Here is a 25,349-nt window from a genome sequence, read left to right as displayed (position 1 = left end):
CTCGGGGCCTTAATGCTGGATCGCCGTTCTCCCCTGCCCTGATTGATTCGTCAGGCCACCTCTCTCTTCCCTTTAGCTGATTGCTTGCCCCCCCAACCGTGTCCTCCGGTGGAGCCCTTGAGTGAGTGACTGAGGAAGTTGAATAGCTCCCAACTGTTTTACTACCCAGCCTGATAGTCACAAGTGCTCGCTCTTCGTTGCTCTGCTGTTACAGCTTCCCCACCCGTTGTGTTTTCCTTTTAGTCCGCCCTGGTCTCCATCACAGTCGACAAACAGCGCCCCCTGATAGCTTCATATCGGATACTAGAGAGACTCGCCACAAAACAAACCGACACAATGTCTGCGGAAAGAGCAGAGGTTTCCCAGCCTCGCGCTGGTGATATCAAAAAAGTCCATATCTCCGAGACGGCCCTTACACGGAGTAACTGGCACAAGCATGTCAACTGGCTGAATGTTATTTTTATCATCGGTATCCATCTGTATGGTTGCGTTCAGGCATTCTGGGTTCCATTGCAGACCAAGACAGTCATTTGGACGATCATCTACTACTTCTTCACTGGCCTGGGTATTACAGCAGGTGCGTCTAATCCCAGTTTCTGTCTGGTATCTGTTACGAAGATGTTAATATTCCCTACACAGGATATCATCGGTTGTGGGCTCATCGCTCCTATTCCGCTCGGCTTCCTCTGCGTATCTGGCTCGCCGCCATGGGCGGTGGTTCCGTCCAAGGGTCCATCCGCTGGTGGGCTCGTGACCACCGCGCCCACCACCGTTATACTGACACCGACAAGGATCCATACTCCGTCCGCAAGGGTCTGATTTACTCGCACATCGGCTGGATGGTGATAAAGCAGAACCCCAAGCGTATCGGGCGCGTTGATATCTCCGACCTCAACGAGGACCCTGTTGTGGTGTGGCAACACCGGAACTACCTTAAGGTCGTCCTTTTTATGGGTTTAGCCCTGCCTATGCTCGTGGCTGGATTTGGCTGGGACGACTGGTGGGGTGGCTTTATCTACGCTGGTATTTTACGTATCTTCTTTGTGCAGCAGGCGACTTTCTGCGTGAACTCCATAGCCCACTGGCTCGGTGACCAGCCGTTCGACGACCATAACTCGCCTCGTGACCACGTCATTACTGCCATGGTTACCCTTGGAGAGGGATACCACAATTTCCACCATGAGTTCCCCTCAGACTACCGTAATGCTATTGAGTGGTACCAGTACGATCCAACCAAGTGGTCTATCTGGGTATGGAAGCAGCTGGGCCTGGCCTATGACCTGAAGCAGTTCCGCGCCAATGAAATTGAGAAGGGCCGTATCCAGCAGCTCCAGAAGAAGCTTGACCAGAAGCGCGCCAGGCTAGACTGGGGTGTCCCGCTTGAGCAGCTACCTGTGATGGAATGGGATGACTACATCGAATTAGCCCAGAATGGCCGCGGGCTGGTGGTCATTGCCGGTGTAGTGCACGATGTGACCGAATTCATCAAGGACCACCCGGGTGGCAAGGTTATGATCAGCTCGGGCATTGGCAAGGATGCCACGGCCATGTTCAACGGTGGAGTCTACTGCCACTCGAACGCAGCACATAATCTGCTGTCGACCATGCGGGTGGGCGTGATCCGTGGCGGTAGCGAGGTTGAGATCTGGAAGAGGGCCCAGAAAGAAGGCATCGCCGAGTATGTCCGCGATGGGATGGGTCAGCGCATAATTCGCGCTGGTGAACAGGTGACGAAGCTCCCGAAACCTATTCCAACGGCGGACGCTGCATGAACTTGCTCCCAATTTTCGAGATATATTCTGCGTTGTTCAGGGTGAGCCATGTGGCCCTGACTATTTTCTGGAATTCCATGCATAACTCTGCTAAGTAGGGAAATATATTAACACGAACTATCATATATTTATGTCCATTAACCAGGGGTGAGGGGCGCAGAGCACCACGGTGTATCGTACAGACTAATTATCACCTGCGAAATGGTTGGCATTAAAAGAGTTAAAAAATGACGCTTGGTGAGGAAAGCAGGGCGCAGTGGTGCTGCCGCTTTGGTGGTAGAATACGTGATATGATCGGACGTGGGCGAACCCTTTAAAGTACTATTGTCCTTCGCATCTAATTCGGACATACATACATGGGCATATTTCTTCTGTATAGGGAACACTAGTAGGATACTTAAGTAGTACTCTGCCTTGGCATCGTGCTCGTGCGCGGTTACTAGGTATAATAGGAAAACCTTTTAAATAAGCATAATATGAAGTCCTCCACCCAAGCTCCAAGATCCCAAGTGTAAGGGCTTCCTGGAAGATGTGAGCAATATCACATGTACAAGCATTAGATACAGGTTACTTGGATGCGGCCTGATAGACAGTTAGCTTTGCAGGACACAACGGTGAACCGCAATAGATGCTACACTTTGCAGAACGTGGATTAAGTCGCACTGTTACGGAACGCAGGAAAAGGCTTGAGGCACTTCTGGAGAAAAAAAGACTGGAAGGGAGACAGAAAATCGCGCAGTAGAGCCCGACGGACCTCAGGGGAGACTGGTCCGGTGTTTACCAAGCTAAATATTCCATTATTGAAATCTAGTGTGACAGTATAGCACTTTGTACACCGTTCCGGACACCTGAATTGCATTGTCAAGGGCGGCAGTTTCCAACGCTATTATAGTACTCCTAGTGCCGATCGTTGTACTCGTTGGACCACTCCCTTCCCATCTTCCCGCTCGAGATATTACCAACCACCCTTGGTTAACATACAGCTCTTCTCTCTTCTGATTTACCTCTTCCTATACTTCGCATCCGAGTACCGCTTTGTATCCCGACGACTAGTGCCCATTGTTTAGAAAGCAGGGCGAAACAACTGGTACTGTATGACAGGGCTAAGGTACCTACACGGAGTTACTCACGCAGGACTCGCAGGCGTCCAGTTGGGATATTGACCCCGACAAATATGCAATTTATTAATGCCACAACAAAAGATCCTGGTTTAGCTCTAGAGCTTCCCTCTTCGACTTGCACGAGTTTAGCTATAGGGATATACTATTGTAGTACCCCTGGATGAAAATGCGCACCACTTTACTAGTCATCAGTTCGCGAGCAGCTCAGAGCACGGGGAGGGTGGAAAAGAGGCCATAGAAAGGCGGGTTAGAGTATTGTATCAAGTGAGACAGTTCAACAGTTCACATGTACATCTATAAGCCGGAAATTATGTATAGATGTCCTTCGCCATATTTTTGTTTTATCTTCGTGTACACATGATGAGGCCACCATTCTCCTTGTTTATCTTTACTTTTTTCCCACATCAGTTATATCTGCACTTTTGATAGCGAGAAACCAGACCATGGATTATTTGAGGCTGAGGGGCCTGTCTGATGAAGGATTCCTGAGGAAATACTCCTCGACAGTCACAGGAATGGAATCAGTGCCCGTAGATGAGATCTCCCCTTTGGGCGATAGATTGCTGGCAATTAGCTAGAATAGCCGCCTGTCGACCCACCTCGGCCAAGCTTCCTACGACCTTCTTATTACCGCCCACGAACCCATAGAGTGCATAAGGAATACCGGCCTCTTTGCAGAATTGTAGCACCAGCTTCTGGGTTCTCCGTAAATTGTGCCGCGGGATCCTCGGGAACAAATGGTGAATGGCCTGGAATTGAAGACCACCATGGAAAAAGTCAAGCCACTCAGGACAGTCAACGTCCATGGTAGTGCGCAGCATCTTTTGCGGAAACGACTCGGTGGGGCCAAGATCGGCAGTGGACATGGCGAAGTGGGATAATGTGAACTGCACATGCAGCGGCATAGTAACCATGTGGCTAACCATAACAAAGGCAAATCGGTCCCAGTATGTAGGGATGGATTTGCAGACGACAAGGTACCCGAACCAATACCAGAAAACCAGGTTGCCCGCAATCTCAAACCACCGATGCCACCAGGCAGCGCCCTTCCGTGGACCTTGCCCCTGGATGAGAAAGATCCATGACTGGACATACAGGTTAAAGCGACCGAACATCAAAACTGGGTAGTAGAGGTAGGCTTGATAGGGGACTAAGAATTGGCCCACGGCATCATAAGACATGAAGCGCTCATGGTAGGTTGAAAATAGACTACCAAGGAAGCGGTGATTCACGGCAAAGAATGGCAAGTGCTGGTTATCAGGGTCATGTTCCGGAGCATTGGTGACAATATGGTGGACATTATGGGTACGCTTCCACCAACCAAGTGAAAGACCACCAATTGGGGCAGCGATAATCATGCCAATTATAGTATCAATTGTAAAGCTTTGTGTGATGGCCATATGACCGGCATCGTGGGCAGCGAAAACCAGCTGCGACCAAAACCAGCCGAGCCAGATGGCACTGATGCAGTAATGTCCAGCTTGAAGGAAGAATAGCATAAGTCCAAAAAGTAATAAGCAACGCGCCAACTCCCAGGCATAAGCGGTATAACTGCAGTCGTATAATCCCTCGTCCTGGATTTGGCTGTGGAGATGACGATATTTCTCGGTAATGTCATGCTGAATGTCCTTATCCAGTGCAGGGTACTTGTCGGTCGTAAGCACAATCTCCTCCTTTGACAGGTTATCAAGAAAGGCGAGTCCATCCTGGCTGCCTGAGCCTGCGGTTGCTTGCAAGGTGGGGTACACGTAGCCTCGGTGTTTGGCCTCCTTCTCGGCAAGGATACACAGCGACACAGGGCTCACGGCTGCTTCAGTCTGTTCCTTAGCATCTAATCCCACACGATGTCGAAACTGTCCTCCTTGAATAGGGGGAACGAAGTTCTCCCAGCGTTTATCAATTCTCCCAATTTGAAATCGGGCCATTTGGTTTCGTGTTTCTTTTGAGTGAAATCTGCTCGATTCTGGTTAGCATAGGTTCTGTTAAAGGTGAGCAAGTGATTTGGTTCTTCTGACACGGAGACTTCGTCGGTGGCATCCCTGCCGACCATATGTTGGATTGGCTTATGGCCCCCGGGATGATACTTCATCCACGCATCGAGCTTAAGGACCTTCTGATCCAAGATAACGATTGTGTGTCCATCAGCGATCATTCCCTCCACTTGCTTGACAGACAAGAGTTGGTCAAAAGTGGCGGAGCCTTCATTCACGGATTTCATGGTTGTGGGCATAAGTACCACGGCCGTCCGTAAGTGAAAATAGTATGTAGCATGTAGTACGTATTTACCAGGCCTTGGAGGAAAAGAGCAGACAGGCCTCAAGAGGAAGCAGGGAGGGTAGAAGAAGGTCGTAAAAGTCGGGAACGCGCGGAAAGGTGGATCCCCAGTCGATGGGCTGGAGGGATGGGGCTGGAGGCTGGAGGCTAGTATACTACGCTATTACTATAAGGCAAGGCTAATACTGCATGTATGAGTTGTGTTCCCGCAATTCCTTTCCTGTTTCGCGATAACTACGGGCATTGCCACTTTGTAGGAGCGGCACGTGAATGGTCCCTGGCGCTTCGGACCACTCGCCTACCGACGAATCCAGGACCGCTCCTGGTTACCCAGTGTTGGCCCTCAGACGACAGATATATGGTCCGTAGACTGCATACGAACTAAAGCTTCCAGGTCTATGAGACTCTACTCATCGCTTTCATGAGGGCATCACTGTTGTAATTCTGGGGAAGATTGATTGTTAGGGTTTTCTGTAAACTTAAAGGATTATATACACGTGGAATATCAGATTGATTTTCAATTACTCTGATTCTATAGGAGTTTATTCCGAATGTGAAGCTCTACAGTTTATTGATCGAAGCTCGATTCACTATAATCACAAAGGTTGTGGTCGAAGGGTCTGATCTGGTGAACCTGTATAACGAGCCAACGACTAAATCAAGCAGCGGATTCGGCCAATTATAAGATATAAATGGAGTGGCTTGCCTGTATAGCTTTGCAGCACTTCATCCCTGACCTGTGGTCCTCTACCTAAATCTTAGTTGCTTAGTACGGCCGTACTATCTAACTCAGGGAAGACCTCTCACTGCGATAAGAAACGAACTGCTCAACCCGAACGTTGTCATGAGCGAAAATGTGATGCCAAACCCTGGAGATTATACACGCGGGCAAGCGCAGCCAATTGCGACACATGTATAACTTGAAGACTTTATTCTATGGTTTATCGACCCTACTATGGATGGCAGACTTGATCCTGACAGAGAGCCGACAATTGGTACAGAGTCTCGTTCGCGCCCAAGAGCTTTTCTCTAGTTTTTATCTTGAAACATGTAAAGTCCATCAATGGTCAAGCTTACCCTCATGCCATTAATTCTTCTCGGATTCATGTTACTAAGTCGATGTATATATAGGTAATTACAGGGAGACGGACTTATGACAGTGAGTTCACATATAAAGAAATTTTACTGGATGTGAATGGCTGCTTAGATCAACTAGAGAGTATTGACGAGTATTGACACACTTAACTGACAATACCTCTACATTCTTTGGAGACGTCACTGCGACTATATATCAGTTAAAGTTTCAGCGGTAATTTGATCAACATACAAGGGAAAAGAAAAGAAAAGAAAACAGGAAAATTGTGACCTCAGCCAAGAGCGCTCTGGTACTTCAAGAAGTGCTGGAAAATAAAATGGACCAAACATTGAATATTAGATAGGAATGGTATATTCGGTGAAGAGCTTGGCTTCACTCGTGTAGTTAGGTGATATTCAATTATCAGTGGCGGTTCCGACCACCCACCGGCGGAAGGCGGTGGGTGGTCGGAACCGCCACTGATATTATATAATTTGCTCGAGCGCGGAGACGGTGATCTCGGCGTTTGAGCAGTGTCAAACGCCGAACGCCGGCTCCCGGCAACATCTAGAGCTTCGGTGGTATTTATGGGGCATCCGATAGAGTATATAAATCTCTAATCTTTGGACTGACTATTACTCGTTTCTCTATCTCTATAGTTTTTCACTGCCTCCTTCCCTCATATACTTGTGCGGGCGACCTTTGAAAATGCTTCCTATTGTCCTCTATTCGCACCCCTACGGGCCTAATCCTTGGAAAGTGGCCATTGTCCTGGAGGAGTTAGGCCTTCCCTATGAAACCCGTTTTGTCAATTTCACCGATGTTAAGAAGGAGCCTTATATCAATTTGAATCCAAATGGTCGCCTTCCCGCAATTGAGGATCCAAACATGAGTATTACTCTGTTCGAGTCTGGTGCTATTGTGGAATACCTTGTGGAACACTATGACCCCGAAAACAAGCTCCACTATACGGAAACCGCGGCAAAGTATCAGATCAAGGCATGGCTGCATTTTCAGGCGTCTGGCCAGGGTCCTTATTATGGCCAGGCAAGTTGGTTCACACGATTTCACCCTGAACGCATTCCTTCTGCCATCGAGCGATATGGTAACGAGATTCGCCGTGTGACTGGGGTACTTGAGTCTGTGCTGAAAACTCGGGAATGGTTGGTTGGTGACAAGTGTACGTACGCTGACCTTTGCTTCTTGCCGTGGCAAAGATGGGCTTCGAAATACGCGACCAATCCTGAAACCCTTGACGAGGACTTCCCTCATGTTGCTGCGTGGTACAAGAAATTGACTTCGCGCGTGGCTGTAAGGAAGGTTTTCAAGGACCAGGATCGGGCAATTGAGGAAGCTGAGAGGGAAAAGGCTGGTGTCTGAATGGTTTCAAGTTAGTGATGAGTAAGGAAGGGCTAGGCGCAAATGCAATACTGCTGGGCAGCCTAAAAAGTTCTGGCAATCTAGTTGGACTTGAATATGTGATATAAATGTGTTCATATAAGATTAAGGATACGGTAATACAGAGGAGAAAATGAGATAAAACTGAACTACAGTACTAGTATAGGGCCTGTTGTTCTTACATGCAACTGAGCCTGTCGTGTTTGGGACTATACAAATGGCTCCGTCTAGTGAGCATAGAACGGCGGTAAGGCCGAATACCACTGGGGAGATCCCAAGAATCCCCCTCCTTGGTGACAGAGGGTTACAGATAACTATAGGATGTTATATATTACAAAATCTGCAGTGACTGTTGACCACGCTGTGAACGTTGGTGCTCTAGGCCGTGAGGGGACGATTGCAAAGCTAATGAATGGTTATGAGTTATTCGTGCAACAGGCAGTCGATCTGTTGCTATTTATGTAGACCAAAATCGAAGTGAAAATACTTATATCCGAATCGTCATTAGTGGTCTTCGCCCAGGGTTGGGAGGTCTGGTGTACTAAGCGTACCGGGCCAACAAGACTGCCGAACAGATGAGTCAGACCAAATTTCGGATCGATAGCATGCTCCGGCAACCAGGGATCTGGACCGACCGTTCCAGACTTTTATGAAGCCCTCGACAGATAGACACTAATGCCACGTGTGGACGAGGTCAACTTTGCCGACTAGAATATTTGTTTCGAATAAGACATTCCACTCCGCTACGAATTTACAACAGCCGAAGCTTGAAGCGCTTGATCAGACGGAGTAGCGTGTTATACGGTTCCTACAGGGGAACCATCCAGGGATACGGGAGAAGCTCGATTATGTATGCCTTGGGCCGTCAATCAGTCTACTGGGCAATTCCGTCCGTCGGATTATAGATTGGGTGGCATTACATTTGCTAGCTGATCCCCACCCAAACGTATCTTTCCGCTAGCTAAGCAAGAGACCGCCGGCATAGACGGCATATAAACTAGAGGCCTATAGGCTACGGGCGGGCCAATTCCATGACGAACTAAATCATGCAAATTAGTCCCACTGAGATACTTCCAGTCTTAATGTGGAAAATGAATGGCGCAAATTTCATGGCAACTCGATTTTATGAAATGCATTCGAAATAGCGGAAGACCATTTACCCTTTGCTGCGAGCCTTGAGCCTGTCGGTGGTTAGGCTATCGGTAAATATAGTGATAGTGACTACTCAGTCTTACTGAGAAAGGAAAGGGAGGGTATATGCACCTGATTCAAAGAATCCGGTATCCGAACAGTCATTCTCATGGAGTTCGGCTGCCATGCCCCGTACTTACCATGCGAACACTGGCTCCCACAGAACTCGGTCATCGTTCACTCCGGACTTTCTGACAAAACTTTATAATCCTCCGCTTCTGTACATGGCTGCTGCTTGTCTCGGACACTCCTCGTTTGCCGCCTTCAATCCGGTAGGGGTTCTCCAGCTCCACATGGGCATATAGGTTGGACTAATCCGGATTGACTGAAACTCCGTCTCATTCCGTTCAGTGTGCAGATCACTGAACGAGAAGTACTGCAGGAATTATTGTCTCGGCCATCACGAAGGCATAATCCATATAATAATTCTATCAAACAACGGATAACCGGCCACAGTGTCCTATTAAGAAGCTTTATATATTCCGTAAAGTGGATATATGAATTAGTGACAGAAAGAAAGGCTGTACACGATGTTCTGTTACTGATCGCGGTAATCGTGGAGCAAATAGGCCACTCGGTGTCCGATTACGTTGTAGCCAATGCAACGTTTCACTTTAGTACACAATATTTGTTGCATTATACACATGCTCATCTACCTATGCGCTAAAATAGTGCGCAAATGTAATTCGGACCGACTATTGGCAGTAAATAATTCTGGTTAACAGATAATATCTGATTGGGGTGCCGGGTTCCCCAGATGCTCCAGAGAGTAGACACGGATCAGGGAAGCAAGAACTTCCCGCTTGAGTTCGAATCCCAGTGCTCGGTATATGATTTCTAGTTAAATGCAGTATTTTGGACTTACGCCGGAATTTGATGGGGCACGGCGGAGAATGGGGGTTTCATGGGATAGAGAGAAAGATAGAGAGGGGAGAGAGATAAGGAGAGAGTATAAATTGCAAGTCCACCCTGTGACATTCGATATAGGCATTGAAGTATTTCAATTTTTTATGTCCTAAGCAATATTGCTATTGCTCCGCTGGTCGTCCAAGAACAATGCAAAACGGAGTAGCCGGATGGATAGCAAGTAACGGTGAATCCTGCAGTAGCGGTAACTGTTGGCCTGTATTTCTTTCTGTAATATTAGCAACCCCTTCCACCTGAGACGGCTTCGGAAGTATAACTTTCACCCATTTTTGTCTCCACCAATCTGGAATATTGTGGTTTTAATGTTTCAGCAAGCACTTACAAGCCAAGGCTACTTCAATTATCTATCTGACTGCCCTTTTTCAGGATGAGTTGCCCTGTCAGCCACAGCATTCTGACGCACGAGACCGCTTTCCGGGGCTAGTATTATCTTGTATATACACAAACACAACACAGTAGCTAGTTTTCTTTCTCACGCTTAGTATTCTATGATATTCTACCAATTTGGTTGCAAGATTAATTTGAATGAAATGACAGTATCACAGAGGCCTCTACCCATTGGGTACCCATGCCGAGGTCTGGTTCCGGCTCACGAGCCTGCGAAGGTCGTGACACATCGTTGAGTTTCTCAATAAACGAATTCAATTAAAATAGGCAATATGTGTCAATATCCCTAGCTACCACTTCCCCTTCCATATCTCATGTGAAGAGCTCACGAATATGCTCTTGCACGGATCTAATATCCGCTCCAATAATCCTCCCGGCTTCCTTTCCATCGTCGAAAAAGAGAAACGTAGGCATTGCATTCACGTTGTTCTTTCGGGAGACACTCCCCATCTGGTCAACATTCACCGCAAGAAATTTGACCTCAGGATATTCTTGACTTAACCGAGAGAACTCTGGGCTGACGGCTCGGCATGGGGGACACCAATCTGCGTAGAACTTAACAACACACGGCTCGTTATCGACGATACTCTCAAATTGAGCGGCTCTAGAGGAAGAACGTAAGATTAGGATACAGAGTAAGCCATTGGAGACATATATCCTTACGAGACGACCTCGATAACATTACCATGGGACATCTTCGCTGACTGGGAAAGGTTCGGGAGGCTCATGATGATTATGAGGACAGAAGGTACTATATGATTCGGTGGGCTATGAATATTGTTCTTGAGGATTTAGAAAACAAAGGAGACAAGATGGTTTGGCTGTCTAGAAATATACGGATCTATACGTATATAAATACTGCGGACATCCTCGGTGATTGCCTTCGCGTTCGGTGATTGTAAGGGTTGACTAATTTCTGACTTCAACAGCCTGTAGTTTTGAGGCATACTATTAATAATACATTTTGCTAAGCAGTTGGCCCTTGGGCTAGGTGTATAGTCCATAGCATACGCCTCATGTGGGCGTTGCTGTTGCATTATAGATTGGTGGCCTATACATCCGAGAGGAGACCGAGGGCAATAAAGTTGAAGTTCGCTAAGATGAGTAAGGTGCGGCGTCCAGATTCTCCATTGATGCGTAGATGCGTCAACCGTCGGGTAGATATTTAGTTCTTCAGTGCCCCACAGTGTGGGGGCAGACGACCGAGAGATCAAACACCGAGGCCTAAGGCCGTGAATTTGGATTTTCGGTGTTTTTCTTTTATTTTTTTTTTGGGGGGGTACGTTCCTTCGTACTCTGGGATGGCTCTTTCAAGGACCACCTTTTCGCGGTAGGCTACAGCTGCAAGTCGATCCAGGGTAGGTTGCTAGCCTTGTAATATTCCACCTAAGGTCCTTATTTCACCACGGTCTTCGTTGGATGTATGTGTGGTGCTGTTCGGTACCGGCCGTTGGTTATGTTTTGAACACCTTCACTTTCCAATCCTATTACGCTGTATATGACCCCACCTCATCCCTTGAAGGGGTTGTAAACATTTCCATATCCTCCGCTGAACTCATCTGCGGCACAGCTAAGTCCGTGTCAAATCCGACGGCGATCATGCCCCTAGGCTACATGGTGCAGATTCTGTGAAACGGCAGATGAGGGTGAACAGATTGCCGTGGAATCAAAGAAAGCTATATACGATCTAATGTGCGCAAAATGGTCACAGTCTCAGTCGGTATGGTTTATATCTTCGTTATATTCGACGACCAAAAAGAGTTTGTTTCGGCATCCACGCTCCATCCGGAGAAGTTAAAACGCACGAGGATAACATTGTGGATAGATGGAGAAGACAAGGAGTATAATGTAGGTAGTATAGAGAGCGAGAGCCATCATTTGACTAAATAGGATTCTGCTTTTCCTTAGTGCTTCTGTTGTTGCGGAGATGATTTGCGGGAATCCTTCAAGGAATTCCGAGGATATTTACTAGCAGACTCTCGCTTTGTCTTGTTCTAGCGCGCCGCCTGTGGTCGAAATGAGTTCCCTTTTTCCCAAGCAGTCGGAATATAGCAATTAAGATAGAATGCTATAACCTAGGGCTTTTCGAAGACTTGATTACTATATGGAGAAACATCACGGCTTAAGGTCTATAGATTGATAGCATGTATCGCAGACTTATAAAAACGATAGTTCATATTGAGATGGTAACATTTGACTACCTCATTCAATTGCCAAATATCTTCTACTTAGTCAATTTTAACAACCACTTTACCAATATGCCTCTGGGCCGCCTATGTCACAGTAGATTTAGCATATAACGTTTTACGCGGACACATGATCTTTAAACGACTTACCAAGTATTCAAAGGCTTCTCGACCCTGTTCGAGATTAAAGACCTTTTGGTCAAGGACGGGATGAATATCGTTTGTTTCAAAGGCCTGGACCATGTCTTTCAGCATAGCACGGCTGCCAACGTAGATACCCCGAGCTGTGCAGATATGGCTTAGAGCGTCCAGAAGTCCGGGTTGAGGCCTGTCACTTGCGCCTAGGAAACCAATTAAGTTGATGATTCCCTCCATCTTGATACATTTAAAACTCTGTTCAAGTGTATCAGTGCCTCCGATGTCCATGATGCAGTCAACGCCCATCTGGTTGGGAGTGAGTTCGCGGGCGACTTCACCCCAGTTTGGGGTGGTCCGGTAGTTAATAACATGATCAGCCCCTAGCTCTTTGAGCTTCTTGGCCTTAGTATCTGAAGAGGTTGTGGCGATAACTATGGCACCTGCGGCTTTCGCTAACTGCAATGCGTAGCCAACCTATTAGTCTTTGTACTCTAGAGTAATGGTAGGTGACAGCCTGAGTTAGGATTTGCTTCAGGAGTGCCGAAGCATTGATCTGATGAAAACATACCTGCAGTCCAAACACACTGACGCCCCCAGTTCCCTGGACCAGCACAGATTGCCCTGCTTTGATGGGTTTAAGGCCATATAAAGCGTTCCAGCTTGTGAGCGCTGCGCCTGGCAGGGTACTGCTCTCCAAGGCAGTCAAGTTTTTCGGGGCTTTGACCAGTCCCAACTCATTGTACACTCCATACTGACGAAGGACGCCGTCGATTGTCCCACCAACGCCAGTTGATGCAGCATAAGGGTCGATATCACCATATTGATGTCCTTGGTTAAAGACTGTGATAACTGTATCACCCTTTCTGAATTCCCTGACTTGGGATCCAACTTCAACCACCACACCGGCACCATCGGAAACGGGGACAATTGGATATTTCTTAGCAAATGGGAACGTGCCCTGGGACGGGGGTTAGTGACTGGAGGTGGAAATTGCACCATGGGGTACGTAGGTAGCTACTTCACCTTGGCTATGGCACAGTCACGATAATTGAGGCTTGCTGCTTGGAATTTCACCAGGACTTCGTTGACACCGACCTGAGGAAGAGGGGCTTCGGTCAAAGTCAAGCCACCCATGTTCTTGTCCGGGTGGTCTATAACCCATTGCTTCATGGTAGTAGCGGCCATCGTGGCTAGTTAAACCGGATTTACTAAGGAGGGTTGCTGAGAGTGTGGAATGCGATAAGATTTGCCTTTTTGGTGCACAGAACAAGGCTGGCGGAAGGGTCCTTTGTACCCCTTTTAAACAGATTCGGGCCATGACCCCCACGTGTGTGCTCTGGTTGAATTTGTCAGTTACTACTCGTTCTATGTCGTCACCAAGTATCATCGTATCGGGCTTTGCTATAAGGATCAAACGCCGAATAAGTCCCAATGGTGCCCGTCTGAGGCATTAAACTTAGGGGCCCACCGAGTACATTGGCTTAGATTACGGTATCATAGAAACTTAATACACTGCACACGACGCGGCTGGGCCGAACCTACCTAAGCTTATTCCTTTTTGGACCTCCGAGATCAAACACCGACTACAGCCGTTTGCAACTAGCTAAATAGAGCTCCACAAATTGCTGCTGACCAACGAACGGCCTTCCCGTGTGACCGGAAAAGCTTAATTTATCCTCACTACCTACCGGATCGCCACCCCGAAATCTGCTAATGTCTTTAAGGACCTGGCTTAGAATAGGATGGCAGTTGGCCAATAGCCTTTGATTGAATCTAGGTGTCCAATTAATACATGATAATACAACGAATACTCTCTTCGAAATTGGAGTTCTGCACTCTATCAGACTCCTGATTGGCTGATGAAGCGGGTCATCTAACCCACAATAGAAGCACTTCATATTGCTAAACGTCCCTATAGTTAGAATCGACACCACCTCATACTTTAGAGAAAGGTTAATTTTCTTTGTTACCCCCCGCGGAGAAATTTCCAATCGATCTGACAAATGGAACTTATTCCGTCTATGAAGCTCTGTCGTCTACAGAGAGAAGGTTCTTTATTGTACATACCGTATACGTACCTTCACAGAAAATTTGGATTTACTTAATTGTCTTTAGGAGTCTCTCAGACGATAAAAAGTCCTTTCAGCCGTCAGTTTCTTGGCGTCAGGGTGGCTGATTGCACGACTATAAAACCTACAGTCAGACCTAGATAATCGAAAATCGGCTCTATTGTGAAGCAGGGTCTGTGCTGGGTGGATCAAGGTTGTCAACTATTTTTACTTATCCTGCGTAATTTTTAGTATAGTCGGACAATTAGGATCTCCTTTCCTGTAATAGTCTACTTTACCACAAGCTCATTTTTGTATAAAGGTTCCATTTCCTTTGTGATCTTGACTGGTCAATCTTGCGTAAACACCAAATAATTGTTAAGCAGCCTGACAACACGTTGGGCCACGGTGACACGAAAAGCAAAATAGTTCGGTGTAACAACCATTCAATTCAACTATGTTACTCTTTATGCTCTGATTTTACGCCTGAATCATGCCGTGGACCTGGCTTGCCCCCTCAATCGGCTTGAGATAAGCGACGCGTCTCTGTACAAAGGCCTCGGCGTCAATTTTCTCGCCCTCCAAACTCGCTGCCCCCCCATCAAGTGAGCCAGCTTTGATTGACATCATCTCTGGCAATGAGTCAGGTTGACCGTACAGGGACGATCCACAGTCCCCACAGAAAAACGTATGGTAGGCATATCCTGAGTCCGCCATGTACTGGCTAGATTTCGGGCTACCTATGGTGACGTTAATTCAATTGGCCAAAGCATTGCATTCCCGACGGGCAAGGTCGCTTACCGGACAGAATCTTAAAAGAGGATCGTGGAATGATCAAGTTGGTAGTGAATGCAGATCCACTGAACTGGAGCCGCCGTTAGTATTTCGCTCACAGGAAGAGCAGTTGAACCTCGAGAGTTTACCTTCTGACAGTTGATACAGTGGCAGACCGCCTTAGCTGCAGGTTCAGCTGTAAAAGCAGAAGGCCGTTAGCAGTTTATCGACGGTGTAGTTGGGGCACTGCTTACCATCAGCCTGGTACTTGATTTTACCACACATGCAGCTTCCAGTGAAGATCATTTTGACGGGTAGGCGTGGCAATATATTGAGGTAAAATTACTGGAGAGTATGCAATTAGGTCTTCCTTAAGCATGGGAAAAGCACAATATATATACCTAGTGTGGCGAGGTCAATGAGTTGAGTTTGGAATGGTTGAAGTATGGTCCAGACTGTCGGCGAATGGATAGGGTTCAGACGCCGAGCCCGGCTATATGTCTTGTTCATTTGAATTCGGAGCAAATCTAATGTCTGGGTCTCCCAGATAGCGCGCATATCAGGGTTTGTGGGGATTGTACTAGGCCGCTTTGCACAAAGAACAGAGGCTTACGGTTCATACGTTGCACCAAAGTCCAGACACTGGTGACTGTACTACTATTGTCCCTAGGGAATAGGGAACTATTCTCATATCCACACATTTTCCCACATGGATAACTACACTAAAGCGGTAGGTGTTAAGTATGCTCTGAGCGACTTTCAGGTGGGCTTCGAGCCGGAGACCTTTCTACCTGAATCGGGACAATCAAGTTGCTACAACCTTTTCAGTATGAATGAAGGGTATGGACCCCGTAATCCTTGCTTTTCTCTCCCTCACACTGATTGGGCATTTCTATGGAGTGGCTAAGCAAAGCCCTGAAAATGGAAAGCACATACATGCCCGGAAACTACATAAACCGGCGATTTCTAATCAGACAATCTTGTTAACGTAATCCACGGCCGAGCGACGAATTTTCGACGCGCCTACTACAAACTGACGCTTTTCAACTATAAAAATAGCATTCAACTAACCAAACTAGTAGTGGGACACAAAGCTATTTACCAGGGCAATTCCTTATAGCATTTTCAAAGGACAGTCCGCAAGCTCTAATGACTGGGTATCGGGCCGTGTTTTGGACATGTTTTTAGGATGATGGTAATGGCGTGCGGCATCAATGCTTGGGGGCTGCGGGGGGTCGGGAAAGTGGGAGTAAAACACGACTGAAAGAGGGCATCTATTCCGAGGAAGACCAACTAGCAATGTTGGATTGCACTGAGCGCACCATGCTGTTTTGCCTAAAGATCCAGGACCACTTCTTGCAGACAGTTGGAGTAGTATTGGCTTCCCTTGTTGATAATAGATTCTAGACCTCGGCATGGGAATGACCTCGGCGAGGACAGGGCAGGGGATTCATTGGGCACCGTCAGCGCCTGGCTGGCGATCCCCAGGGATTGCATACATTCGTCAAGGGCGACAAGAAGCGCTCCAGTAGCACGGTATTCTTCGCGGATGCCGTATGTGCGATTGCGGCAGTCGGTCAACGCGACATGGCATCGGTGCTTGGTGTGGCAGTACGCCTGCAGCAGGGCTAATGGAGAGTGGCTGACCGCGCGACCTACATGTTTCCAGGTCCGGACCAGCCCCGGATCAAGGGCCAGGGTTTCAAGGCCTGAGTTACTGAACATAAATTGGCTTCCAGCAGCAATAACAGCCTTTTCTGAATTATAATGCTGGCTGTACAGGTATCCTAATCTTCACAGGCTGGACTTGCGTGAAGGTTCCATCGTGAGGCTCCCCATTACCCAGGTTAATAATATAGGATAGATTTCCTCTCTTTAGCTTCGTTTCCTCTGCGGTGGGGGTTTCCGGCTTATGTGACACTACTGAGTGTTGTCGCATGTGGAATCGCGGTAGGCTGCCGTTCCGGGACGACAAGCCATGATTCTCAGGTGGGATCCTTCGCTCTCTTCATGCCTGTCTCTTGGCCGGGGTGGATCGCTGCGCGTGTCCATGGTGGGATAGGAGAAAGCCAGATGAGCGGATCGTGTCACACGATAGGAAACAGTCTGTGGCTCCGGTAGCTAGTCAATCCGGTCGACAACATCCCAGAGCCAATGGCTGAAGCCCTCCAAACAGCACCGCCGCCAGGTAAGAAATATAGCAGATTCTTCAGGTTCCGTATTGAAATAATAGTTCCACCCAGGTAGACAAATCTCCTTTCCAATATCATAAAAAAGTCCTCTATTAGATAGGCTACATCAACAGTCTCAGATCATATACCAAAGAACTCTGACTGTACTAAGATCCAGGTCTGATTATGGGTCTAATCCTTAAGATTCTTGAATAATAAGAAGTAGCTTTATTTCTCGGAACTCAGTTAGACCCCGCTCCGATACTCAGGCTGTAAGCTATACTGCAGCAACTGTATTCAGGGCTATTTATTATGTTAAGTATTTCTCTTAACAGATATAGCTGTGGCCTTAGCCTGAGTGTCTACAGCACTGGCAGGCAGGTATTATAGGATTGACTCCGGATAGGCTGTGTAAAGGGCCGGTAGGAATACCTTATCCGTTCACAATGTATACTCATCCCGTGTAATTACCAATATTTCCTGTTTCGGGTGGTAAAGATGCGGAAAGAGGACATATACCTCTATTGCCTCCATCCCGTATAGATAGCCCAAGGGTAGGTACGGAATCTGGTGCAGGGATTACTGGGAGTGTCACTATATTTTAGTCTCAGGATGCTCAAATTAAATGGAGACAGAGGTAAGATATAGGGAGCTTGTTAAGTTACTAACGGGTGGCCGGGCTGCAGTCCAGTGAAGCCCCTGCCGTGCAACAGTCAGGCTGGAGGCAAATCATTCAGCACTGCCAAACTGGATCTCAAATGCGTGATCGGGCTGGATATTATCCTTCTCCGGATCACAGACCGGGGGCGGGTGTCGCTCCTCCTGGACCCCCGCAAGTTCACTTGGCTCACCATCTCCCGTGTATGTAGATTCCACGCCACTGAACAGTTTTCGGCGCTCATGGACAGGCAGCCAGCGGTCCCAATCCATGGGATAAAACGTGATTCCATCTTCAGAAAGCATATCCAGGAGTCGGCTGCTAGAGGCACCGCCGGACATGCAACCCATATACGTGTCGGTCTGGGGGCTTCCGTGTCAGTAGCGGCTAGCATTACGGAAGGCGGGAGTACAAAAGCTTCTGTGCTTTTATATCGAGACAAGTTGAAAGGATATTTTGGGAGAGAATGGAGACGGCCATAAACAAGTATTCCCGTCTAAACCCGAGTACATTTTCTATCCAGACTAGCAGGCGCATAATCTGCACTTATTAGCTAGGAAGAGACGTGGTTTACTTCGATTAGCTACCTTAAGACGCCCTTCCTACAGGTAGATCATATTCAAGTTCCTTTTTCCCATCAATGTTTGATACAACGGAAAATACCCCGGGCATTGCACCTCGTAAAGAACCTTCTTTCTATACATGGATGAATTCAGGGAGATTTGCTTCGGTTACGATTGCTTCCATCACTAAAGCGTATGTGCTGCTAAAGCGCTATACAACGTCCTTTCAAAAATCTGTATCATCTTGCCTATCTCCTCACCCCCGGGAGGGAGGACCTGCACCCCAAAGTCACCGCAGAGTCGGGAAACTCGGTCGATAAACTAAAAGTACTAATCAGTGGATCGATACTAGTCGTATACCCTGTGTGCGAGCCTACCCAGAAAAGATCTGGTTTTCCGCTCCAAAGGAGTGTTCCCTTTCGTCTCCCTGACGGCGTATTTTGCGTAGTCAGGATGCCGCCAAGCCCCCAATCGTATTCGAGTTCAGTGTCAAATATGCCGATGAGTGTATTCCAGGGATGGCTTTTGATGTACTCGTTTAGACAATGCTTGCTCGGATGGCTCAGCTGTGGTTTAAACATTTCTGCTGTGGTCTCCCGACTCAGCAGCTTGCCGTCATTAACTAGTAGAGAGAAGAGGATCTTTAAGAAACTCTCCATGTCTCCATAAGCACCTTGGCCGCCAAAACACTCTGTAACCCCCTCAGTTTAAAACTGCCCCTTGAAGTCGATCACGCGCCGTGAGTGAGGATCCCTCTTTGCCATCTGAATCTGGTGGCTGTGTATATCCGGTTTAGTTGCTGGCCAGAAGGTAATTCTCTGTATTCCAAGCGGGGACCAGATGTTATCCTGCATATAACTTTCTAGATCCTGACCAGATACCTTTTCCACTAACTGTCCAGCCCAGTCGATCCCGGTACCATACTCAAAACTCATAAGTCAAAGGAGGCCCAAATCTCTCCTTGACCGTCTCTCCCGAATTAATCTGCCGTGCCCGGAACACTGAAAGCTTGGCTAGCTCTGAATTTGTCATGTCATAGCCAGTGCCGGCACTGTGGGTCAGAAGTTGTCTGAGTGTAATCTGGTTTTTGCGCTCTCTAAGAAGCGGTGTGCCGTCCTCGTTCCAGCCCGTAAGTATCTTTATTTGTGCTAGATCAAGAAGTAGAGGTCCAGCGTCCTCATCCAATCCTATAAGTCCTCGTTCAACTAGTTGTAGTGCTGCGATGGAAGTCATGAGCTTCGTCATAGACGCAAAGGCCATAACAGACGCAGACGACAACGGCACACCTGTTCCATCGCAGGCTGATTTTCCAAATGCCTTGATATATCTCAGCGACCCAGTTTTCTCTGTCGCTGCCACAACCACACCAGGAAATATGCCATCTTCAATGGCCTTTCCGAATGAGGCTTCTAGGCGAGCGAATGAGGCTGTGGAATCGTTTAAATTGGTTTGATCAACCATTATTGATTATAACCCTTGCGAAGGGGATGACAGGTGGGAAAGGCCGCAAAAGACCTACATTATGTATCCCCTACACCTCCCGCGGATGGTTCGCGCAGCGGGTATTGCGGGTAAGTTCCAGTTAATCATTAAGCAGCTCTCACCCCCACCTCCCCTCCTTCCCCAGGAGAAAAGAAAAGAAAAAAAGAGGTAGGAGGTTATCTGAGTGAGTATCAATATGAGTACTAGTGGTGACCAAGAGGAAGGAAGGTCATTGAACTTGGACATGGACATATTGTAGAACCGGCGATGCGGATTTTACGGAGGAAGGATATAGGGCTTGGAAAGCTCAAAAATTTACCATTGGTCTTTGATTGGCAGAAAACGGAAGAAGCAGGTTCGGTCCATATCTCTGTACAGTGTAAGTTACCGTTCTGGTTTCCTGCTAACAAAGGGTCCTCCTACCAAGATTGATATAAGATTACAATAAAATAATCTAATCAAACTACGTTAAGTTATTATACTGAAAAGATAGATATACTTAAAACTATAATAAGATAATAAAACGTTTTTGTTTAGGAAGGCTTGTGGTTTTAAATTCATTCCCAAATATATTGCTAGGGGATTTGAGACAAGGCATACTGCACAAACTATCCAACGGGGTGACATTGCTTTTGGTGCACGCCCTCTGCAGTGTTCCCGGAATAACAAGTTCTTCACCTGATTAGGCAGAGAGGTGTGTCGCCCACTTGCTGTGCCCATTAATAATGCTAACAAAATTCTTGGCATAACTGCGCCATGTTTGCTCACTTGGGTGAAGCTCATCGTACCACATGAACGCGTCCCGGTTGTCATTGTCGTAACGAACACATTCGGTACCATTAAGTGAACGGCGATTGATGTACCCTGTGACATTATAAGAAACTGTGCCATTCAGATTTCGTGAGGGATTTTTATGAATATCTTTCATCTGGGGGGCAACAAGCCAGTAACGAGCCAATATATGTTGGCTGAGAAACTTACAAGGCCTTCAAGATCCACGAGGGCAAACTGTGCTCCCAGATACCTCTTTTAGAATTCCATCTCTAGCGGCAAGCTGGCCTTATATACCGCATTGACAAGGGCCACTTGCTCTAACATTCGTTGTGCAACTCCAGTGATGTTGCTATACTTATCTGGCCAATATTAGGTAAGGTAGCCCTTAGGCCTCCCTCTTTTGGCATTGCATATTGGGGCGTGAGGTACATTGTTCCCAAAGTATGAATGACAAAGTTGCGAGCACCACGCTGAAAAAGGCGATCTATTTGTTGAAAGACGCAGTCTATGTAGTCTGCGATTGTAGTTCCTTTCGTTTGGGAATCGGTCAGATAGCCGTCTGCTCTCACATCATTCCCACCGATCATAATAGCGTAGACGGTCGACTCTGGAGGCACACCCATGAACTTGGTTCCATTGGGATATGTATACTGTCGGTCTGCAAAGAAGGCAGGAACCTGATAACTAGACACGTCGGGGAATAACTCCCCCGTTGCCTGCGCGATACGGGGGGTAAGGCTATTAGAGCATACAGCTCCCGACACGGCGTAGTTGTGGAATCTTGCACCTATATACTGGCCGACATAGGACGGCCAAGGACGTCCACCATCCGCAGCAGGAGTATCCTGAAGCCCTGGGGTCAGAAATGTAAGACTCGGTGAAACTTTCATGATACGGACGAAAACAAACTCCATTATCGATCCAGCCAACTGGAGGTGCACCGCCACTATGAGAGATGAAGTAGTGTAGTCGTCCAGCATCTGACTAACCTAAACACGACAAGATCTGTAACGCTCTGAATGCTTCATGCATACATAGAAGCATTGAGAGCCAAGCTTAGGATGACAAGGAATAATGACATGTTAAGAACTCTACACCCTCACCAGAAGATCCTTGAATGGTATACGTCAAATTATGTTTCTGTTCAAGATATCTCTCTCACAGCCATGGGGGAATGTGTATTTATAACGAAGTAGATATCGAAAGTGTGCTGCTAGTGCGGCCATACCATGCATCCCCTCGGCGCACTGTCGCGAGCGAATATACTCTGCGCATCTAGCATAATTCAAGACATAAGCAACAGTCGGATAGGCTTTCTTTCCGTTCTTCCGTGCGATCAACGAGAGGAAGAAGCGAAATGAGGAAGGTGGTAGCTCGTTTGTCCGAGCTCCCAGCTGTAAAGCGGAGGTAGTGTTTTATTTTGTCTGAGTCTAGAGCCGCATTTGCTCTTTTGATTGCTGCCTTTTAAAACTAAACTACCGGCTGGGAAGGAATCGACTCCCCACTCGACAGTTAGCGTTTAGTAACTTTTGATCCGGCATTTCCGCTAGATCCTGCTGAATCCTTCGTGGTTTGCTACAGCATATAGCGACGCGAAGGGACTTGGGTCGAATGTGTTCCTCTGACAATTATCGGTGAGCGTACTGACAGAGCCAACCCTCCTCTTTCTGTAGCAATTACCTACTGCTGCTTATAATTCAACTGATGAGGGACTTCTCTGAGGGGTCTAAACAAGCATGCTATCTGTTCTTCTTCAGTGCTGGGCCCTCGAAGATCGTCAGCTATGAGTATCGGCATGAACTACTACGCAAGTTGATATTTTGCCGATTGGTGTATCTTAAAAGCCAGACCACAAATCAACGGGAAGTCTTTCTCCTCAATACCCGTGGACTTTTGCGGACTCTAAGCCATCCATAACTAGGCCCTGTCAAGAAGTTTCGCTATACTTTTGATGGATTGTATTATGGCGCCTTTCAAGGAAAGTCCTCACGCTTTCCAAACAATACCACCCAATGTATTTCATATGCTCATTTGTCCGTCTATCCCCTGTCTTGACCTTGTTGTTAGGTTTAATAAATCTCTTCTATTTTACGCGCAAAATGGAAGACAATCTGTCTTTGCGAGGTGCAAAGCTGGTTCCCTGCACCGAAACCGGTATTTCTAGACGTACTAAGCAGTTTATGTCATGCCTCCTCAATCCTTAGCGGAGTCGTGAATATTGGACTCGTTGAGAATGGAAGGCATACGCTATACTGTTTATTTCTACGGACTGCTCCTCTATGGGGTGCCATAGCCTCATTCATTCTTGAGTCGGTATGGCTTCCTTTGGAACGTCGATTAACCTTGTAGTGGTTCTGCTTTTCTTGAGGCGATGTTACTACGTAAAATACTAGTCAACGGACTTGATGGACGTCCATAGAGACCCTCATGAGCTATACGAGCTACAGTAACGCTATGACATATCAGACACCGGCACGATTATCCTACGAGTGGCCCTTCTTAATCATTCAAAGACGACAACCAGGGAGATGTGTTCTTCAGTTCTGGGCCAGTCAATCCATCCATCCATCCACCCCACCAATCAGACCCGCTTCAGCCGTTAAGGCAGCCGAAGGACCTGAAATTACGAGAGGTACCAATTCCACCGAAGGATACGCCCATATCGCGATAATATCCAGTGGCATTAGAGAAGTAATTGTTCTCCTGGAGCCAATGTTACACGCGACACTAGAATGTGCAAACATGGCCCCTGTCTTAACTTCCTAATTTGAGGACGCTAAAGAAAAGGTACAGGAGCGGCTACGCTGTGGGCTTCCTATACTTGAATGAGCCGACTAGGAATCAAATTTAGTTGCTTAGCTATGCAGGGGTTTGATATTACCCTCGTTGAGAGCCTTGTCTGCTGCTTGGCGTCAGATACCAGGGGTAAATCTTTATATGGGAGCAGCAGAGTGCATTAAGACAGGTTTTGGTTGCTATATGTCGAAAGATGAAGGTGCCATATTAGACAGATTTTCCTAGCATGGAATATCGACTCTTGCACACGGCTTATGTATAGCTGTTTTAGTTGATATGTATATATAAGCTCCCTCTGTTTAACCCAGCCCAAGTTTCTCTCGTATTTGTCCAAGCATAATGAGCCACTTGCTCTTTTAACCCATGTCTCTTTTCTCTATTCGATATAGGTGAGCGTGGTCAATGGAGTTAGCGTCTAATATTTCACATGACAAAGGTCAGGTTCAATGGTGACATGAATAAGGAGTAGAATACAAAGAGAATTAGGAAAGGAGGCTCTAAAAGAACGTAACAGATTAGCCTAGATATCGTAACCCTATACAAATTCAAGCCATCCATAACCTTCTATCAAATGCTTTCCTTCCCCAGCTCCCCACCAAAATTCTACTTCTATAAGCTCAGTTCGTTTTCAGAACCTATCCTATAAGGACCTTGAAGAGGCACATAGACGTGGAACTACCAACCCATCTTTAATACGTGAAACGAATCTTCGTTCGTGACCCCGGCTACAGCCGTCTAACTGCGGAATATTTCGTCGCGGTACTAGGGTCGGGGAAAGAACAAGAGCGTAGGAAGTGGTGACACATTTTCCGGAAAATCCGTAACACCCCCCCCCCCCCCCCAACCCCCAAACCCAAAATACGGTATAGTACATCTCAAACGACTTGAAGTAGTCCAAGTTAGTTCTATCTCGATGTTCGACCCTTGTCCGGACAAGTAGGCTGATATGTGCCTCTGTTTTCTCACAGTGGAGACTTTTGTTGCGCTAATCCTAGTATATAGTTATACCTAGTAAGTCGTAAACCGTAAACAGAAATTGTCTTACTACGCGCGCAACGGCTTCAACGTTGCTATCTCGCAAGTTTTGATCCACATCACTATTTTAACCCCGGGCAACCCGCCCAAAATTCAGGTGATAAGAATCACTGCCCTGTATAGTTCATGAATAGTAATTACAGAGAAGAGGCATACTTTTTTATTTTCGATAATATCTTTTTCTGAATCCTATGTCTGATCGAGATGGGACTTCAGCCTCTATTTGTGCACTGGGTTGGTTAGATGGTATCATTTGGTGGGAGACAATCTGCCTATATTTTCGTATTCATAGTGCAAAGGGAACTTGCATGAAGGAACCAAACTGGACGTGACAGACATGCTGAAAACGCAAGAAGGAATCTGCCCTTCTATCACATCTATGGCCTAGCGATTAGATCTGCGGAAAATAGATACACTGCTGAGCTCTTGATGTTAGATTCCATGAACGGCGGAGGGCAAATAGCCAACACTCACCAAGTATTCAACGCTTTTTTTCAATGGTTGCATAAACGTCCCTCGCGTCGAACAACGGATTTTCCGGGGGATTGCACGCATCTGGGACAAATTGCCAGTAGTTCT

At 47.0% G+C, this 25,349-nt stretch overlaps 9 protein-coding genes across 9 annotated transcripts; 2 read left to right on the top strand and 7 right to left on the bottom strand.

Annotated features, from left to right (window-relative positions):
* Nucleotides 1-336: 336 nt before the first annotated feature.
* Nucleotides 337-1,772, top strand: BDW43DRAFT_321968 (acyl-CoA desaturase; the record flags this gene model as incomplete). The annotated part of the gene is made up of 2 exons (XM_032049456.1): nucleotides 337-577; nucleotides 640-1,772. The coding sequence occupies 2 exons, from the start codon at nucleotides 337-339 to the stop codon at nucleotides 1,770-1,772; spliced, it is 1,374 nt and encodes a 457-aa protein (XP_031904510.1).
* A 1,469-nt stretch (nucleotides 1,773-3,241) lies between these two features.
* On the bottom strand, nucleotides 3,242-5,111 carry BDW43DRAFT_321966 (fatty acid desaturase; the record flags this gene model as incomplete). Its single annotated transcript, XM_032049455.1, has 2 exons — nucleotides 3,242-4,846; nucleotides 4,909-5,111. The coding sequence occupies 2 exons, from the start codon at nucleotides 5,109-5,111 to the stop codon at nucleotides 3,415-3,417; spliced, it is 1,635 nt and encodes a 544-aa protein (XP_031904509.1). The 3' UTR covers nucleotides 3,242-3,414.
* A 1,839-nt stretch (nucleotides 5,112-6,950) lies between these two features.
* On the top strand, nucleotides 6,951-7,622 carry BDW43DRAFT_297354 (glutathione S-transferase family protein; the record flags this gene model as incomplete). Its single annotated transcript, XM_032044374.1, has 1 exon — nucleotides 6,951-7,622. The coding sequence occupies one exon, from the start codon at nucleotides 6,951-6,953 to the stop codon at nucleotides 7,620-7,622; it is 672 nt and encodes a 223-aa protein (XP_031904508.1).
* A 2,835-nt stretch (nucleotides 7,623-10,457) lies between these two features.
* BDW43DRAFT_307187 (thioredoxin family protein) lies at nucleotides 10,458-10,873 on the bottom strand (the record flags this gene model as incomplete). Its single annotated transcript, XM_032046199.1, has 2 exons — nucleotides 10,458-10,749; nucleotides 10,809-10,873. 2 exons carry the CDS (start codon nucleotides 10,871-10,873, stop codon nucleotides 10,458-10,460), a joined length of 357 nt encoding a protein of 118 aa, XP_031904507.1.
* A 1,500-nt stretch (nucleotides 10,874-12,373) lies between these two features.
* On the bottom strand, nucleotides 12,374-13,639 carry BDW43DRAFT_297353 (zinc-dependent alcohol dehydrogenase family protein; the record flags this gene model as incomplete). The annotated part of the gene is made up of 4 exons (XM_032044373.1): nucleotides 12,374-12,418; nucleotides 12,482-12,925; nucleotides 13,038-13,427; nucleotides 13,493-13,639. 4 exons carry the CDS (start codon nucleotides 13,637-13,639, stop codon nucleotides 12,374-12,376), a joined length of 1,026 nt encoding a protein of 341 aa, XP_031904506.1.
* Nucleotides 13,640-14,997: 1,358 nt separating this feature from the next.
* BDW43DRAFT_307185 (GFA family protein) lies at nucleotides 14,998-15,597 on the bottom strand (the record flags this gene model as incomplete). The annotated part of the gene is made up of 4 exons (XM_032046198.1): nucleotides 14,998-15,257; nucleotides 15,319-15,382; nucleotides 15,441-15,487; nucleotides 15,546-15,597. 4 exons carry the CDS (start codon nucleotides 15,595-15,597, stop codon nucleotides 14,998-15,000), a joined length of 423 nt encoding a protein of 140 aa, XP_031904505.1.
* A 1,029-nt stretch (nucleotides 15,598-16,626) lies between these two features.
* BDW43DRAFT_307184 (uncharacterized protein) lies at nucleotides 16,627-17,016 on the bottom strand (the record flags this gene model as incomplete). The annotated part of the gene is made up of 1 exon (XM_032046197.1): nucleotides 16,627-17,016. The coding sequence occupies one exon, from the start codon at nucleotides 17,014-17,016 to the stop codon at nucleotides 16,627-16,629; it is 390 nt and encodes a 129-aa protein (XP_031904504.1).
* Nucleotides 17,017-18,869: 1,853 nt separating this feature from the next.
* BDW43DRAFT_297352 (serine hydrolase domain-containing protein) lies at nucleotides 18,870-20,144 on the bottom strand (the record flags this gene model as incomplete). The annotated part of the gene is made up of 4 exons (XM_032044372.1): nucleotides 18,870-19,004; nucleotides 19,061-19,384; nucleotides 19,418-19,606; nucleotides 19,650-20,144. 4 exons carry the CDS (start codon nucleotides 20,142-20,144, stop codon nucleotides 18,870-18,872), a joined length of 1,143 nt encoding a protein of 380 aa, XP_031904503.1.
* Nucleotides 20,145-20,847: 703 nt separating this feature from the next.
* BDW43DRAFT_297351 (uncharacterized protein) lies at nucleotides 20,848-22,020 on the bottom strand (the record flags this gene model as incomplete). The annotated part of the gene is made up of 6 exons (XM_032044371.1): nucleotides 20,848-21,093; nucleotides 21,147-21,191; nucleotides 21,234-21,256; nucleotides 21,295-21,784; nucleotides 21,849-21,923; nucleotides 22,006-22,020. 6 exons carry the CDS (start codon nucleotides 22,018-22,020, stop codon nucleotides 20,848-20,850), a joined length of 894 nt encoding a protein of 297 aa, XP_031904502.1.
* Nucleotides 22,021-25,349: the final 3,329 nt, after the last annotated feature.

The sequence above is a fragment of the Aspergillus alliaceus genome (assembly GCF_009176365.1).
Source record: "Aspergillus alliaceus strain CBS 536.65 unplaced genomic scaffold BDW43scaffold_5, whole genome shotgun sequence".
NCBI lineage: Eukaryota > Fungi > Ascomycota > Eurotiomycetes > Eurotiales > Aspergillaceae > Aspergillus > Aspergillus alliaceus.
The sequence above is the reverse complement of the archived record's forward strand: the minus strand, read 5'-3'. Positions and strand labels throughout refer to the sequence as shown.